Raw genomic sequence first — 15,818 nt, 5'->3', positions numbered from 1 at the left:
ATTTTTTATCTGACAAAGTACATTGTTAAATGACTATATCCAGAGGCATCATCACTTGAAGGAGATTTAAATAAATAAATAAAACAGCATTAAACATCTTAAGAATGTTTAACAGCTTCACAACGAGGTAAATCACATGCTGATCCAATTACAATTTTTCTACTGTTGTCGTTCAAATCTCAAGCACATTATGTTTGGAAACCACTCTTAGTCACAGTAAGAAACAAACACTAAGTTGCTGTTTGAATGGCAGTTAAGGACAGTCTTTTTATTCACTTCACAAAAATTTTGATAGCATCAAGCTGCACAGGACTGTTTTATTTATTATCATGCTTCCACTTTCCCTTCCGCTCTTTCCTCCCACAATTCAGTAGTGTTATGCCAAATGAAACATGCCTCTAACCCTCCTAAAGAAAAATAGATTAGCTTTTTAGAGAAGAGCTGATTATAAAATAAAACCTCTCAATAACATTTTTTTTTAAAGACTGGATTTGTTTGCTTCATTTAAAAATGAGCAATAAAGACCTCAGTAACTGTGTTAAAAACAAAAGAATCAAATACAATATTGAACTGTAACAAAAAGTTGGGTCTTTCAATTATGTTGCTCTCACTGAAATCAATGGGAACTAGCGAACAGTTGATGTAGTTCTGAGACCAGTATTTCAAGGAGGAAGAGAGGCACAAGGGGAAGGGCTGGTTAGATTTAGCTGCCTTGGTTCTACAACATGAAGTTTGATGACTCCCATCAATAGTTAGCTTTATTAAAACAGAAAAGAAACAAATAAACAAACCCTACCCTCCACCCTCCCCAAAGAGCCTGCAGATCATAGAAAAGCTACACATGACTGTACAAGAGCCAACATTTTCAACACGGTTGACTTAGGCTCACATGATCCCTAATACATATTTTGGCATTTAAGTGGATTTCTGAAAGTATAAACATATTTTCCACTCAGACAGTTGATTCCTTTTTGTATTACTACATTGAAAAGAGGTTTTAACTAAAAGGATCGTTCTCATATTGTACTTAAGCAGCTATTTATCCATTTAAAAATGAAACATTATATTCATTTATTACACTGTTTAATTAATGTGATTAGAGCAGCTGATTGAAGAAGTCCACAGTAGTACTAATTTAAACAAGGTATAAATCTTACCTTCTTCTTCTCCATCCTGTTCTAGTGCTGCACTTTCTTCTTCAAAACTTCCAATACCTGATTCTATTTGAGGAACTTGGTTGTGTTGCTGACTTAATTTGTTGCGAATACTGCTGATTTCTTTCTTTAAAAGCTTTGCTCTTTTGCTCCTTGATCCACTGGATTTCATTGCACAGGTAAGATCAAGTTTTTCTAGCAACTCTCTCAGCTGTTCTTCCAAGGACATATGCACTCTGTTCGCAGGATTCAGTAATCTATCCACTGAAGTCAAAATATGTATAATTGAAAATGTGTTAGTGTCTCCCACATACTAACAGAAAAAAAAATAATCACGTGCTGAAACTGAAAACTTATCAAGAAGCTACTTAGATTAGTCTCAGTCACTTTCCTTTACCAGTAAAGAAATGCTGGCATGAATTCCAATTGTATAATGTTACTACAATTCTTCTTAATCTGAATTTTGTTCAAGAAATCTAAGCAGTTGAGCAAGGTCAGAAGGAATACAATTAACCTTTTTCACCCTATCAGGTAATTTCCTTCTTGTCAAAGAGCAGGGAGAGATTAGTTATAAAAGTAGTGTTATTTTCCTTCACTGTCAACAACTCAGAGAACCAATGTGCATGTCTAAAGGAAGCTGTTTATTTCCTAGTATTACAAGTGTGCTTGATTTTTTTTAATTCAACGGGTTATTTAAAAATGTACTGAAGTTTACACATGCTGGTAGTCATTTTCCACTATATATGACCAGATACAATATATGGAAGAAGGCGCTGAACTTAAAACCTTTTTTCATGTATCTCTTTAAATTAGGCTTTAACATTGTCTTCCAGATTCTGATTTTGACAGTGCTTTCTAATGGCAGATCTAGTAAAAGAGAATCAACTGAAACTTTCAAACACTGTCTTTAGTGGAGAAAACAAATTCTAGTCAGCAGACTGAACAGCTACAGTTTTAAGCATTTGTATGGAATTTACACACGCCAAAAATGCGACAAGACAAAAATGTTCAAAAACAATCCAAAAACATCTTACCATCTTCCCAAGAGAAAGGCTGTGGTGACTCAAGTTTAGGCCGTTCAGGTAAGTGCATTCCAGTTTCATTATTATAACCAATTCCTTCAGCATCTCGTCTAGCTTGCCTGAGAACTACACCTCCTTGATCTCTTAACCGCACTGCAGCTCTATAGAATATTGTATCTTTTGCATTGTATTTCATACAGTTATCTATGATAAGATTGAAGTCTTCTTCAAACTCACTGAGGTTTTTATAGCCTTGAGCATCTAACCGTTTTCGCATGGTAGAGAAATCCATAGGATGTTTTATGTGATCCAAATAGTCTGGAACCTTTGAATAAATATTTAAAACAACAACAAAAAAGGGTAAAACTATGATAAAATTTTCATATTATGGATAAGATAATATCAGCTACTAACTGATCTGCATGTTTTAACATATTAACACCTAAGATCAAGAACTGCAAAATGTAGCAGAGTTACGTATCTTGATATTGTAAACATTTATACACCAGTAGAACAGTACATGTTACAAGACTTTGTAGCCTAAGTCTACTAACAGATGCTGAAACTACTTATAACATGTACGTATGAAACACATAGTTCTAAAAATATGTGTATTTATGTATAAATACATTTATCTTACGTATTATAAATATATTTTGATTATTGCACACGTACAATATACGCATATATGTAAACGCATACACGCATATATGTAAAAAAACACTTTGCATATATATATTTCTATACATGTATACATGGATATGCACATATGCATACATACACACATGTATATATCGCCTATTTTCCTGGTAAATGAAAAACAATTTTACCTCCAAATAAGAACACAGTATCCACATTTCAATTTATAAGACACCCTTCAAATTTTCTCTATCAAAGAATCTTATAACAGAAGATCAGTATGTTGCCATCTTATTTGGCACGTGTAGTTGCTAAAAATTATTTTGGTATATGAACAGATTTTCATAGCAGCATAACTGAAGTTATCAGAATACAGGTTAGAAAGTAACACTATTCGGTTGCAACACTGCATTCTGTGATGCCATGAATTGCTGCTACTTATGTTTAGGTATGACTTGGTCACACATAAGGAAAACCCTGGAAAAAATAAGCTTAAAACATACCTCTTTAAGGTTCACTGGCTGAGCAAATATACGTGCAGAATCCTTTTCCTGCAGCTGATCCAGAACTGATCGCAGAAGTACAGTAAATGGAGTAAGCTGAAGTTCCATAGCAACTTGCTCAATCTTGACCTAAAGAAGTAATAATTACGTAATGAATTACTTTTTATTAAGATACTATTTTAATGTAAGTTGTCTTTCAGTAACAATACTTTAGATATGAAAAACATTAAAAAATACTACTTCAACTTCAGCTGAAATACCAAAGAAAGTGAGTTTTCAAAAATAACACTTCTAGATCTTAATGCTACTTTCAGTATCATCAGTTGGCATGGGTCTAACACGTTTTCAGCTGATAACTTTATAAAAAAAAATCACTCATCCTTTTGTTCACTCAATTTCAACTCTAGCTTCTCATCCTCTCAAAGCCCGTTTTTTTAATCTGTAATAACTGAATTTTGCTTCATTTTTAATAGTAATTATTTTCACTGAGAAGTTATTACATAAGAGATTCATATTTTGCCAACAAAAATAACAAGAATTTAAATGCAATTTATTTAAAATTAGTCTTCATTTGTAATGACAATTTCAAGATGCAAAAAGAGAACCTGATGAACATTTACAGGCTATATAAACCCCAAACAAATGTAATTTTAAAGACCATGTCCTATATAGATTCCAAACATCATTTAAACAACCAGAATCTATATCTTCAAATACTTGGTCACCCTTCAGAATTGTCATTATTTTTTCACAGTATTAAAACTCCTCTACAGTTTATTTTCAGGACATTTCAAGAGTTATCAACACTGAAACAGTTTTGTCAAGGCAAAAATAAATTATTTATGACACATCTATGGTGTGGGTGCATACACATAAACAGACAAAGCACGTTTTACAAGTAAGAACAATTAAGGAGTCCTAAAGGCAAACTTGTTGCTTTCACAGTTTCATATAAAACATTCTCTTCCTGCAGTACTGCTTCCTCCCATCTCTTGTCCTAGCTATCTTAACCCTATAATGCTGTATGATTTAGATGCAGCTTTTTGGTTTTTGTGTTTTATGACAAACAAATAAAAGTGTTCCTCAATAAAGGTACCTATTGGGAAAATGTGATAATCAAATTTTATACATTTATTCAGAAACCAATTAACTTTACAATGACTTATTAAGTAACTTTACATATTTTAAACAGCTTGTGTGAGAGTGCATGCACAAACAGCACAGACTTTGCACTACAAAAACTGTGTGAGAATACTTAAATTATCTTTCCTTCAGAAGAGTTTCACCAAATTAAAAAGTAAAATTAAAAGAAACATTTACCTGCTCTCTTTTTAACTTTTCACGCTTACGTATAAGTTCAATTAATAAACGTGCCCTTTCAAGATCATGGCGCAGCCTTTGCCAGTACTTCAATTTTTCTTTTAAGGCTTGCATTTCTTCATCATCTTCTCTCTAAGAAAAGAATCAATAGATTTTCAGGAAATGAAAACACTTATCTCTTTCTATAAGCTAGTTTTATGCAATTATATAGAAGTATTCACTGGAAAGAATAAACTTTTTTTTTTATATACATACTCAGTAATAAGCTTCATACTACAATTCTTAATTTTTTCAACTATATAGCTGAAAGCAAAAATTGTAAAGCTGAAAAGGCCTATAATGAAGGTTATTTACATCAGAAAAAGCAATATAACAAATAGCAACCCAGCAAAAACTTGGTATTTTCACACCAAAATCCAAACCAGGAAAACTAGCCCTGAAGTGGTCAGTCACTTGATAACCCTTGTAGATCCCTTCCCACTAAACTATTGTATTCTATTCTATTCTAATGATCACCAGCTTCTTCAGAAACATCACACAAGCCTGGTAGAAATGAACTCTTACTGTGCTCAACACAGTCCACCTCCCCCACCCCCAGAAGAATCAGGAAACGCTTGTAAAAGCATCAAGATCATTCTGACTAGTGAGGACAGGAAATGAATAGCAGATTGTCAAATAAAATACTAACTTCAAATGGTACTGAAAAAAAAAAAAAAAAAAGAGAAATCCAGTAATACAACCTGGATGACAATGCACTTTTAGGAAGAATTGTTTAAATACCTGTAGTACTTAGTTGGATCTGTACACACAGAATACAGCCTTTCCTCTTTGTTTTTACTATTTTTCATAAGAAAAATAAAGATATTGAAATAATACTACCTACATTATTCAAAAGAGATTCATAACCTCAGGAACTGTGGTAAAGAGTAGAAGTCCTGCTACTAGTACCAAGTGCACAGAAAAAACATGCTTTGGAGGATTATTACATTTTATGAGAATATTTTAATAAGGAATCTCATGAAAAGACCCACAGTTTTGTATGCTGGCCTGGAACTAGCATAATGCAATATACATTTGGTAAGTTTTTTGTTTATTTGTTATTTTTTAACTAAAACAAATAAGCAAATCATAAATAAATTCCATAAGTTATAAGAAAGTAAAAGAGGATTAAGGAAAACAGGCTAAGCAGGTGAACAGTAACCACACATTACAAACTGTGACACTCATAGAAAAAACATCCCTAATAGAAGGTAATTATAAGTCCTTTAAATAAAGCTTGTGCAATTTTTCAGCCAAAAGGTACTAAAATTGAAAAAAAAAAAAAAAAAAAAAAAAAAAAAAAAGGGTGTTTAAAAATATCTAACAGATCTGTGAGTGCTGAGTAATCTATAGAATATTTTAGTGCTTTAAATGCCTTGGAAAAGTAAAGATCAATACCCATGGAAACTATGAAGATAGTTTTATTCAAATAAAACTTCTTAATTAGAAAAATCCTTAATTGTTAACTAGGTCTGTATCCTGGTAGAGCAATCTGGTAACAGCAATTTGTTCCCCTTTTCAAAATAACACAAAAAAAGACTGAAAACTGTAACTAGAACTTTCTACTTCCCTTTCCTAAGGTCTTTTACCACTGACAGTTATTTTGGTTTTCATTTCTTTAAAGAAGCTATGTCTTGAGTTAGAAACCTAGTAACTGCTGAAGGTCAGAATATTTCTGAGTAAACTTTGATAGCAGTACAAATATTAGTACGCACATTTTTAATTCCATAGAATTTCCAGAGACTCACTGAAACAGAAAATCTGCACTGACACTAATTGCTGTTCTTGTACACCCCTCCATCTCCAAGTCCAGATCCCACATGTGGAGAAACAACCTGTTGACTGACATATTTATACTTCTTTTCCCCATGGTATTACTGTTTTTGAAAGTCAAAATTCAGCTCTGGCCCTTGTCAAAAGTGGCAGTCTTACCGTTTTGCTTGCACTCATTCAATAGTCTGTTCTTTTGCCTAATGTAATTGCATAGTTCAGATTGGGGAACTGATTCTGCTGAAAGCTACGACAACAAAACCATACTAGTTTTAAGGTGTGTCAGGAAACCTAAATAGAGCAAGAAAAGTAGCTTTGTTGGAACAGGTCTGGTGTAGTTCACTTGGCTAAATCTGAAGGTGCAATTGCACTTAAAAACATGTATTTTCAAGATTTTTTTAAAAAACTGAACCACTTGTTTCACCTGCTACAGATATGTCTATGAGATAAGCATAATATTTCATTCTGTAAGATAACCAGGTAGGTTTAAATGTGCTGATGTGACCCAAAGCATCTACAGCACCTTGTCTGCTTTCTTCTTGGGCGTACATACACTATACTCCTTCCTTGAAAGTCACTTGGGACTAGGGATTAATGGCAAACTTACAGTTTTGCATCACTTATGTGCAAAGTGATGTTGGCAGTTATACTAGCTGATACAAACTCTTTTTATACTTTATTAGATAACATATACCTTAATTAAATTAAAAGATACAGGCAAGTTGAAAAGAACTGTTGATGCACTGGCTTCCTGTATCTGTACAGAGAAAACTTGGATAAAACAAGTCCCTTTCAAAATTTTAATTTCTCAAAACCCTGATGACAAGCACATTTTCTATTAACCTCCTGATAAAGAGTTCTTCCCTCCAAAACTTTCTTCCCATAACAAAGCCAGAAAAAAACTTCTTGCTGACAACAGAAGACAAATTTAGAACAAAACTGATGCTTTACAATGAACATAGTTCTTACCAAACACCAAAAGATGCATTATCCAGGAAAGCTAAAACTGATATTTACTAATATTGTGTGAAAACACTTCTAAGTCTACACACAGAACATACACCAATTGAGAACTCATCTTCAGCTCCATCTCTGACCATAAAGCACATGGTACCAGTGGGCACACTGTCACTGTATGTCACTGGATGTGAATATATGGGGACAGCCTCAATCCTTAGATTACCTGCTGCTATTCATATGCCAGCCAAAACCATTTTGTGACTGCAATTAGTGTTCTTACTGAAATCGTCACTGCAGGTATAACCTTAACCAGCAGCACTTTCAACTTTTCCATTCTTTTTCCAAAGAGCAGTTTTCAAACATCCTCTCTATAGCAGCAACAGCTATTCCACTTTAATTTCATGTCTTATTTTTATTCAAAAAGTTTCTAACTGCATGAAAATAATGGGGCTCTAGGTTTATTATTTCCAATATCTTTCCTGATTATGCAGGTGGAGAAAGAAGTGACAGCACAAACCATTCTTTCAGAGGGTTCCTTGCTCCTTCAGCTGGTGAAGTGCTACATAAAATCTCTTTTGTTTAGAACCATTTGTTGATAGGTATCACCTTCAAAAGCCCAACATAACTAAGCTCTAACACAGTCATTAAGAAGTAATTTTTAAACCCTGGGAACACTTCTTCTGCCAAATCTGTTCTAGTAAACAAACATTGAGTAGGGATCACAAACACTTGACATCTTGAATCAGTTTCAGGTTTTAATTCAGAATCCTGATCTTCACATTTCTGTTCAATTTAAATTAAAACCAAACAACAACAAAAAAACAGAACCACCTCTTCTGAATCTGTATTACACTGGCACTTATGTTCCTGTGACTGACTGAAAACCAGAGTTTTTGACATTTTGACCTCAAACCTAAAATCAGGTAAAAATAATTTTCTCATCCAGACCGAAATTAACAAAATCATGCACACTTGCCCCACTTGACTGGCAAAAGTAATTTGCATCTCAAATTTCTGAGGAGTTTAATAAACAGCCATAGCTGTTTTTAATATATATATATTTCTTTTTTATATACAGCTATGGCTGTTAATTAAAGGCTTCATTATGGTTTGGCCTACACTTGAGTAATGAAGATGACTAACACATCTAATTCTTTGTAGTTATGACTACTGTAAAAGGTATTATAAATACCTCTAGATGATGTTACAGAGAAGACAGTGTCACACACAAGGCACTTGCTACTCACTGAGCAGCACAACCTACATGTTTATCATCAAACAGGTCAATTTAATACTCAACTTTGCTTGAAAGTTGCATTTTATTTTCTAAAGATGAAGTCCAATTCAATTGTAATTTTTCAGCGTAATACAAATGAAATTAATAGTTAAGCTACAAAGGGGGAAAATTTTCAATTTAATTCAAATAAATGATAGTCATATACAAAGTTTTTAAAGTTATAAAACACATTCTGAAGATCTCGAGGTTACTTTACAGTAACAACTCCACTGGAAATCAAACATCTGGAGAATGGAAAGAACTCAGAACTGATATTATTAGTTCATTTTAAAAGGTAACTGGAATGCAGGAAGAATTTTCACACCATGTTTCACAGTGCTTCAAGGACTATTACATGGATCCAGGTACGGAATACAAAAAAAAAGTTTTAGTTACTTTCAAAGTTACTCCGTGCCTTGAAACCAGACAACAGGAGACCTGCCTAAACCTCTAATGTTGCTAAAGTTGTTCATATTAAAAAAATGAGAAACAGAATAGAACTGCTTTATGATTGTGATACAAATCTGCACTGATTTTTTTTTTTTTTTTTTTTTTTTTTTACAAATTTTAACTGGTAAATGCTTACAACTTAAATAAATCAAAGTTGTTTAAAGATAGGTTGAATTTAACTAGAACAAAATATAAGCATGAATTTATGCCTGCCTATAACTCAACTGAATTGTGTCAAAAGTAAAACTAAAAGTTGCATCATCAGGCCTTTGAACTTCATCCACATCTTGTTCTTTCTTTTGTTACTACCAAACAATGTGGACAATAAGGTTCTAACTTGAACACAGAACTCATATGATGTTTAACCTTTTACTCTGTAAAAGTTCATGTTTTTTTTTTTTGTTTGTTTTGTTTTTTAGTTATGCATGTCAAAGAAGAAATCTGTTTTCCATCTGTTAATGGATGGACTAACTCATGGCACATTGATGAATGATTTCTAAAAAAAACAAATCTAAATCAATAAATAATACTAGATAGTTTTGTTAAATATTTTGTGAAACATTTAGGCAAATAAAAGATTACCCTGTGCGAATATTTTTTCAGATTTCAAAAGTAAAAAGAGTTAAATAAAGAGTTAAACGTGACTTGAATTTGAAACTGTACATTAAAAGTAAGGTAAAGCTTTTACTAAATGCTGAATAAGATAAAGGTTTTACTTGGTGCTATGTTTCCTGATTAATTCTTTTACTCTTTAAAATAAGACCTTCTGATTTCTTTTTCTAAGTAAAAAATTATGTCACCTACCTGTTGTGTGTTTCTTTGTGACTGTAAACTGGACTGCAGCCTTCTCAATAGAGGAACACCATTCCTAGACAGCCTTTTAAGCAACCAGTAACTGTGCACTCGTTCAACAAACTGCTTCTTCCGCTGAATGGCCACCTGATTCATAATCTTATTTAATCTAAAATATGGAAAAACTGATATTGTATTTTTTCCAGCAAAGCATAAAACATATTTGTCTAAGGAAATTCAACATCAGGTATATATATACATATATATATGAATGTATACTGTACTAACAGCAGTGTAATGTATCACCACATTTTTCTTTCAATTACATCACTTTCAGCACAGTTATCTCTCAACAGTATATTAAAATCAGAAATACAGCATCAAGCAGATGTATTTAACAGATATGTTAAGGTACTTTAATGTTAACTGATCCTTAAGGACATCAATTTTTTTCATGATCATTAGTTTTCTCAAGAACAAGACCAGATAAAGGCTGAGAATAAAACTTAATGTACATTTTAGAATAAATTTCCTTCTGAAAACAAAACAGAAAGCTTTAAAACCCTACTGAAGTTTTTGTATCATTTGTTGCATGTTTAATATTATCTTCACACAGAATGAATAATTTGTTTCAAAGACAATACATCTACAAAATTTTAACATAAAAACAGGTGAATACTCTCTGTACTTGTCAATAGAACTTGTATTATTGATCTACTGATATGAATCTTTTGGCAAATAAAGGGAAGAAAAAGAAACGTTAAACAGCTAAACACTTATGATTTTTACACGATGCATATGAAAACATCCACACAGAAAAGCTGCAACAGGGGATGATAAAAAGTTAAGCAAAATATCTTGATTAAATAAACAGCATTTTCTCCAAACACTGTTTAACACACAAATATTGTTCACATTGCACTTTCCTAGAATCTAACATGCACAACTACCTCAAGAGCTATTTTTTGAAATAATGACAAACTTGCCTGTTAAAACAACAGGAGTCTCACAAAACATGACATAAACATCTCAACATTTACAAATAAAAGTTCCTTTGAAATAGATCTTCAACGCTGTGCCTACAACATTTTGAATTCACAGTGCAAAAGTACAAAACCTTGATGGTTGTAGAAGTTTTTGTCTTTCTTTGATATTGCAGGGATTTGTGGCTGACGGCAGCCCTTGCAAAATTAACACCAGGTGTCCCAATATATCAACCACCTGCACTGTCAGAAGGGTTGTTCATTCAGTTGGGTGAGTCAGAGAGAGGAAAGAATTTCCCAGAGCTGGATGTAAGACAGAGTTATAGAAAGGATAATATGAATGAACAAAAATCTGTTTGTTCTCCAGGCAGTCTACTACTACCTGTAGGAAAACTCTACAATGCATAGCACTAGATCTGTCAAAGACTGTCCAATTAAATTTAATAACAAAATAGGCAAAAAAAAGTCAAAAGAGGCATCTGTACCATGTACCAACAGTACCATGAAGCATTTAAATAAAAATTCTGAACATTTACATATTGGTATTTTGTAGCTTTTTCCCTTTTAGTATTAGGAATAAAGCAGTTTCTCAGCTAAATGATAGAAGTAGTCAAATACATAAACAAAATATAAAGTTATGAGTAGTCCTTTAGTAAAATTATGTTTAAGAATGCTTTGGAAGCTTGAACAGTATTCTTCAAACAAACATGCATGCAAGTCTACCCAGAGCTTGACAAAGGCCATTTATCCCTGGTTGTTTTTTCTTGGCTACGTAAAAGGTAAGATGCAATAGGTCTACTCAAGATTATGCTACATGTAGTTACAGAGCTTTCAATCATCATAGGGTAAAGGCAGAGCAAACACAGGTCTTGAAAATACAGTCCCACTTTGTCCTTCAGCATTCTTGATAAATTCTAGCGTAACTTACAGGTAAGTTAGAAAGTCTTTCACTAACTTACTCTTAAAAGCCTTTCACAGGCAAAACATGCATTAATATAACTATATTAAACTTCACATACAAGTTAATTGTATACAATCACAGCTAATTACATAATTTAATCAAAAAAGATTACTGTCATCTGTCTTGAAAATAGCAAAACCTACTGAAGTGAGTCAAAAAAGCAATCAAATATATACCTATTTGGAGAGATCTGAGAATCATAACTCCACATGAAGAAAGGTGCGCTGGCTTCACGCCCATCAGATGTGGCAAGACTACGCAAACATCTTTAATTAGAGCTTTAAGTACATCTGCCCATTCACATAACAAACCATTCTATTCTTAGATAATTATGATAGCAGTGTGCTAGAAAAAGCTTTAGGAGAGATGTTTGCAGAAGATATTTTCCAGCTTTCAAAATAAAAACAAGTAGTTCACAGTGTAGAAACGACCTAACAAGTTGTAGGAACCTACTGTTCTCTCCCTACCCTCCAAATAAAACCAAAGCCTGGCTGTTCATATTTCATTTAGACACCAGGCTTCGGCAGTAGAAATACAACGTGAACCACATTTTCGTTTCTCAGAATGCAGAGGTCAGAGGCTCTTCACATCACACACATCTACAGAGCAGCTGATCTCAATGACTCAAGACATTACATCTGCCATTAGCCCCTGAAAACCCTATAGTACAGTTTGTTGATCAACTTTTTGTTTAGTCAGATGCTCCCAGGAGGACTTTCACTGTCTGAAATGCTTCACATTTTGACAGATGTGGGAGAAATAAGACAGGATTCGCCTATTGCCGTAAAACCCTAGAAGTAGCTCAGCCCAGGTACTGATTTTGAAGGTCTTGCCTTTGACAGAGCTAACTACCATCATGGGAAACTCTTACTCGGACTCAAAGATAAATTCAGCTGTGGTGAACTTGAACACACACATGAATTAAACACACATATGTATCAGTATTGAACACGGTGTTTTCTGCTACCTGAGCTAGAACTAAGGTCTGAAACATTGAAACTAATTTTTCAAACAAAATTTGAAATCCTTTGATGTCCTTAGGGAGCTTGCTGCATGCTTCACCTCCCCCTCTTCCTCCTTCCAATAAAGAGATGTAATATTAAAGAAATTGTTGAAGAGTTTTATATATAAATATATATATATATATATATTTAAGTCAGATAAGAGAGCTGTTTGAAGAGTTCATAGTTTTGCAATCCAGGATCTGACTTGCATAAGACAGGACTAACAGCTGTACTATGCTGTCAGCTCCCCCAGGAAGAGGCAGAACTTACAGAAGAATTTAGATCACCTCCCAGAATGACACAAAACACACCAGTGACAGAAATTACTGCCAAGGTACCCATCCACCCTAGAGCTTTTGCCAACTATAACATCATGAAAGAATAATTTTCTCTAGTGTTTTTATTTTGTAAAAGCAAGTGTTTACTGTAAATCTAGCATTGTGTTAAGAGAATATAAATCAGATTTAAAATGCACTGTAAACACAGGTGTATTAATTTAACCCATAGTGCTTTATCTTCAGAAATAATAGGTAACTCTCATTACAATGAACTACTTTATCTCCCTCTTTTTTTAACATAATATATATTGAGACTGCCAAAGAAGCTAAGACTACTGTTCCAGACAGCCCACAAAGAAGGGAACATAGGATCACACACTTGAAAGGAACTACCAGCATTATTGCTTCCTCTATAACCGACTTCAGACACGTCAGAAAATGAAAAGTCACAACTATAATGGCTACAGAAAGCAAGCACAAGAGATGAGAACTGTCCTTGCTGCCCACGTTCCTTAGGGAACAGAGAATTAGTTAAGACAAAATTCCCAAGAAGTCTTCTGAAATGGATGATGTTGTGTTAAACAATTTCCTTTCTAAATACTTAATCAACACAATTAAGCTAAACAAGTTTTCAAGCTGTAATTCAGCGTAGCAAGAATCAATGTTCTCAGGCCTGAAGAGCAGCTCAGCATTGCTCACAGCACATTGCTTTTACCCCTCAACTTTTCACTTATTTAAAATAAATAATATTGGAGCATCACAGATAACCTATAAATAAGATTTATATATTTCTCTCAATGGTTTCTCTTTAGCCTTATAAGTTAACAGTCAGAAAAAAAAAAAAAAACATATTTTAGATTTTTCAAAATTTCTTAAACCGTAGTTGTTCTCCCACTATATTTGGTACTCTCAATATGTAACTGGTCCCATAACAGATGCATTAGGTTTCGAGTTCACAAACCCAACGATACTGATGCCTGTTGTAGCATCTCAACCCAACCATTTTCTCAAGGAACCCTGTCTGACCACTGCAGCCTTTTGATGTTTGGCACCACCAGGCACACTCCCTATTGATTTTTTTTTCCTGGGGGAATACATCCCAATGCTATGCAGTTACAAGAACATTTTCAGAACTATTATGTATTTGTGTCACAGGCAACCAAGAAAGCGAACACTACTTCCCTCCCCCAGCCCCACTTGTCTCCTACTGTAAAACACTGACATGCGCTACAAACATGATATGGAAGTATCTTAGAATCCCATGCTTATCTTAAAAAAGAGACAGTTTGCTTTTCAACTGAAGCTTTCAAACACCATCTGCAGTTCCAAGCCTGAAACTATACTCTAGTTGAGAATAAATTATGGCATTAAAAATACAAGGCATTTACAAAAGCAACAGAAGGAGAAGGAGAGGAAACCGTTTTGTTTTGAAAAGGTAAGACAGACTCAAATTTAAGATTAAAGTTAATAAACAAAAATTCCTTACCCAAGCTGTTGTATATCAGCTGCACTACTCTACCCGTCCTCACACAGAGAGGCTTGATATCTCCCCTGCCAACAGCAGTACTCTTAATGGTTAAAGACATCTGAACTAAACTGTGAGAAGTAACACTAATCCTGTATTTCTTCATTTTTTTGCTAAGTGCATAGAATATTTTCCCTCAACACAAGAGATCTGCTGGTGCGATATTAGCAATCTCAGAGCTTCCTCCTTCCTACGGGTGGCTGCCTCCCTCTACCAGTTTCAGTATAGCTGTCTCTGTGGCAACTACAGCAACTGGTTACATGGAGGAGTAAAAACATTCCCTTTTGTGACTATGTGGCAGTTCAGCATTGGAAAGCCAGCAATAGATAATCTACTATTTTCTATTAATCATCACTGATTGCTGCACGGACAATGCTTGCTGTCTAACCCCACTGATACTGTTTTAAGAATTCTAATACCTCAAGATTTATACAGTATCTCTCCATCCTCAAGTTTTCAAAAATACAATCCAGAAAGATAAATTCCATCTTAAGGCTAATTTTGTTGGTTTGTTTTTTTTTTGTTTGTTTGTTTGTTTTTTTTGTCCCCCTCCACTCCCTGGATTACTCTAAGTAATTCTGGCAGAAGGAAGGTCAGATGAGAATCAGCAAGATTCAGTAACAGTAAATACCCACCCACTAAAACCAATCAAATTTTAAACATGAACTAAAACTAGTATTTTAACTACTGTACTTCTCCTAAGCCTGCAGTATTGATTTGTGATTTTGTATTTTCCTTTATCCATCACAGCTGGATTAAAGCTTCATGTGAAATACCAGCAAAGACTGACTTATACTCCATAAAATTATATTTAGCATCACTAGAATACCCAATGTCTCTTGAACTGTGGTAATACCTATAAACAATCGAATGACGTTCCACTTCACTGTGCAAATAAAATACCCCTTTCAAATACGAAGGCTGCAGATATGTTTTTAAAAAGCTGTCAGAACAAAACACGAAATATCTAAATTGAATTAATTGTTACTAAGGAAACCGTGCATCCAAGGCTTTCAAGCCTTGCTCAGCAAAGTTCCAGAGAACATACCGAGACTCCCAGGAAACAGGAAAAAAAAAAAAAAAAAGACACAAATATTAACTACAAACGATTACAGTAATTCCACTGACACCGACTGGAAAAG

At 33.9% G+C, this 15,818-nt stretch overlaps 1 protein-coding gene across 9 annotated transcripts in view; it reads right to left on the bottom strand.

Annotated features, from left to right (window-relative positions):
• Positions 1-15,818, bottom strand: part of BRD1 (bromodomain containing 1) — a 69,377-nt gene that overhangs the window by 30,050 nt on the left and 23,509 nt on the right. For 8 of the 9 annotated variants that reach the window (XR_011092061.1, XM_068669691.1, XM_068669692.1 and 5 more), the window contains 5 exons: positions 9,938-10,094; positions 4,639-4,770; positions 3,319-3,447; positions 2,189-2,501; positions 1,158-1,418 (listed from right to left, as the gene is read on the bottom strand). Coding sequence is in view for 8 of the 9 variants with exons in the window: in XM_068669691.1 (XP_068525792.1) it covers positions 1,158-1,418; positions 2,189-2,501; positions 3,319-3,447; positions 4,639-4,770; positions 9,938-10,094 (992 nt within the window). In the remaining variant the exon portion in view is untranslated. The remainder of the gene's footprint in view (positions 1-1,157; positions 1,419-2,188; positions 2,502-3,318; positions 3,448-4,638; positions 4,771-9,937; positions 10,095-15,818) is intronic. The other variant, XM_068669694.1, reaches the window with a different exon arrangement.

This window comes from Anas acuta, chromosome 1 (assembly GCF_963932015.1).
Source record: "Anas acuta chromosome 1, bAnaAcu1.1, whole genome shotgun sequence".
Lineage (NCBI taxonomy): Eukaryota > Metazoa > Chordata > Aves > Anseriformes > Anatidae > Anas > Anas acuta.
Note: the sequence above shows the minus strand (reverse complement) of the source record. Positions and strands in the feature narration are given on the sequence as shown.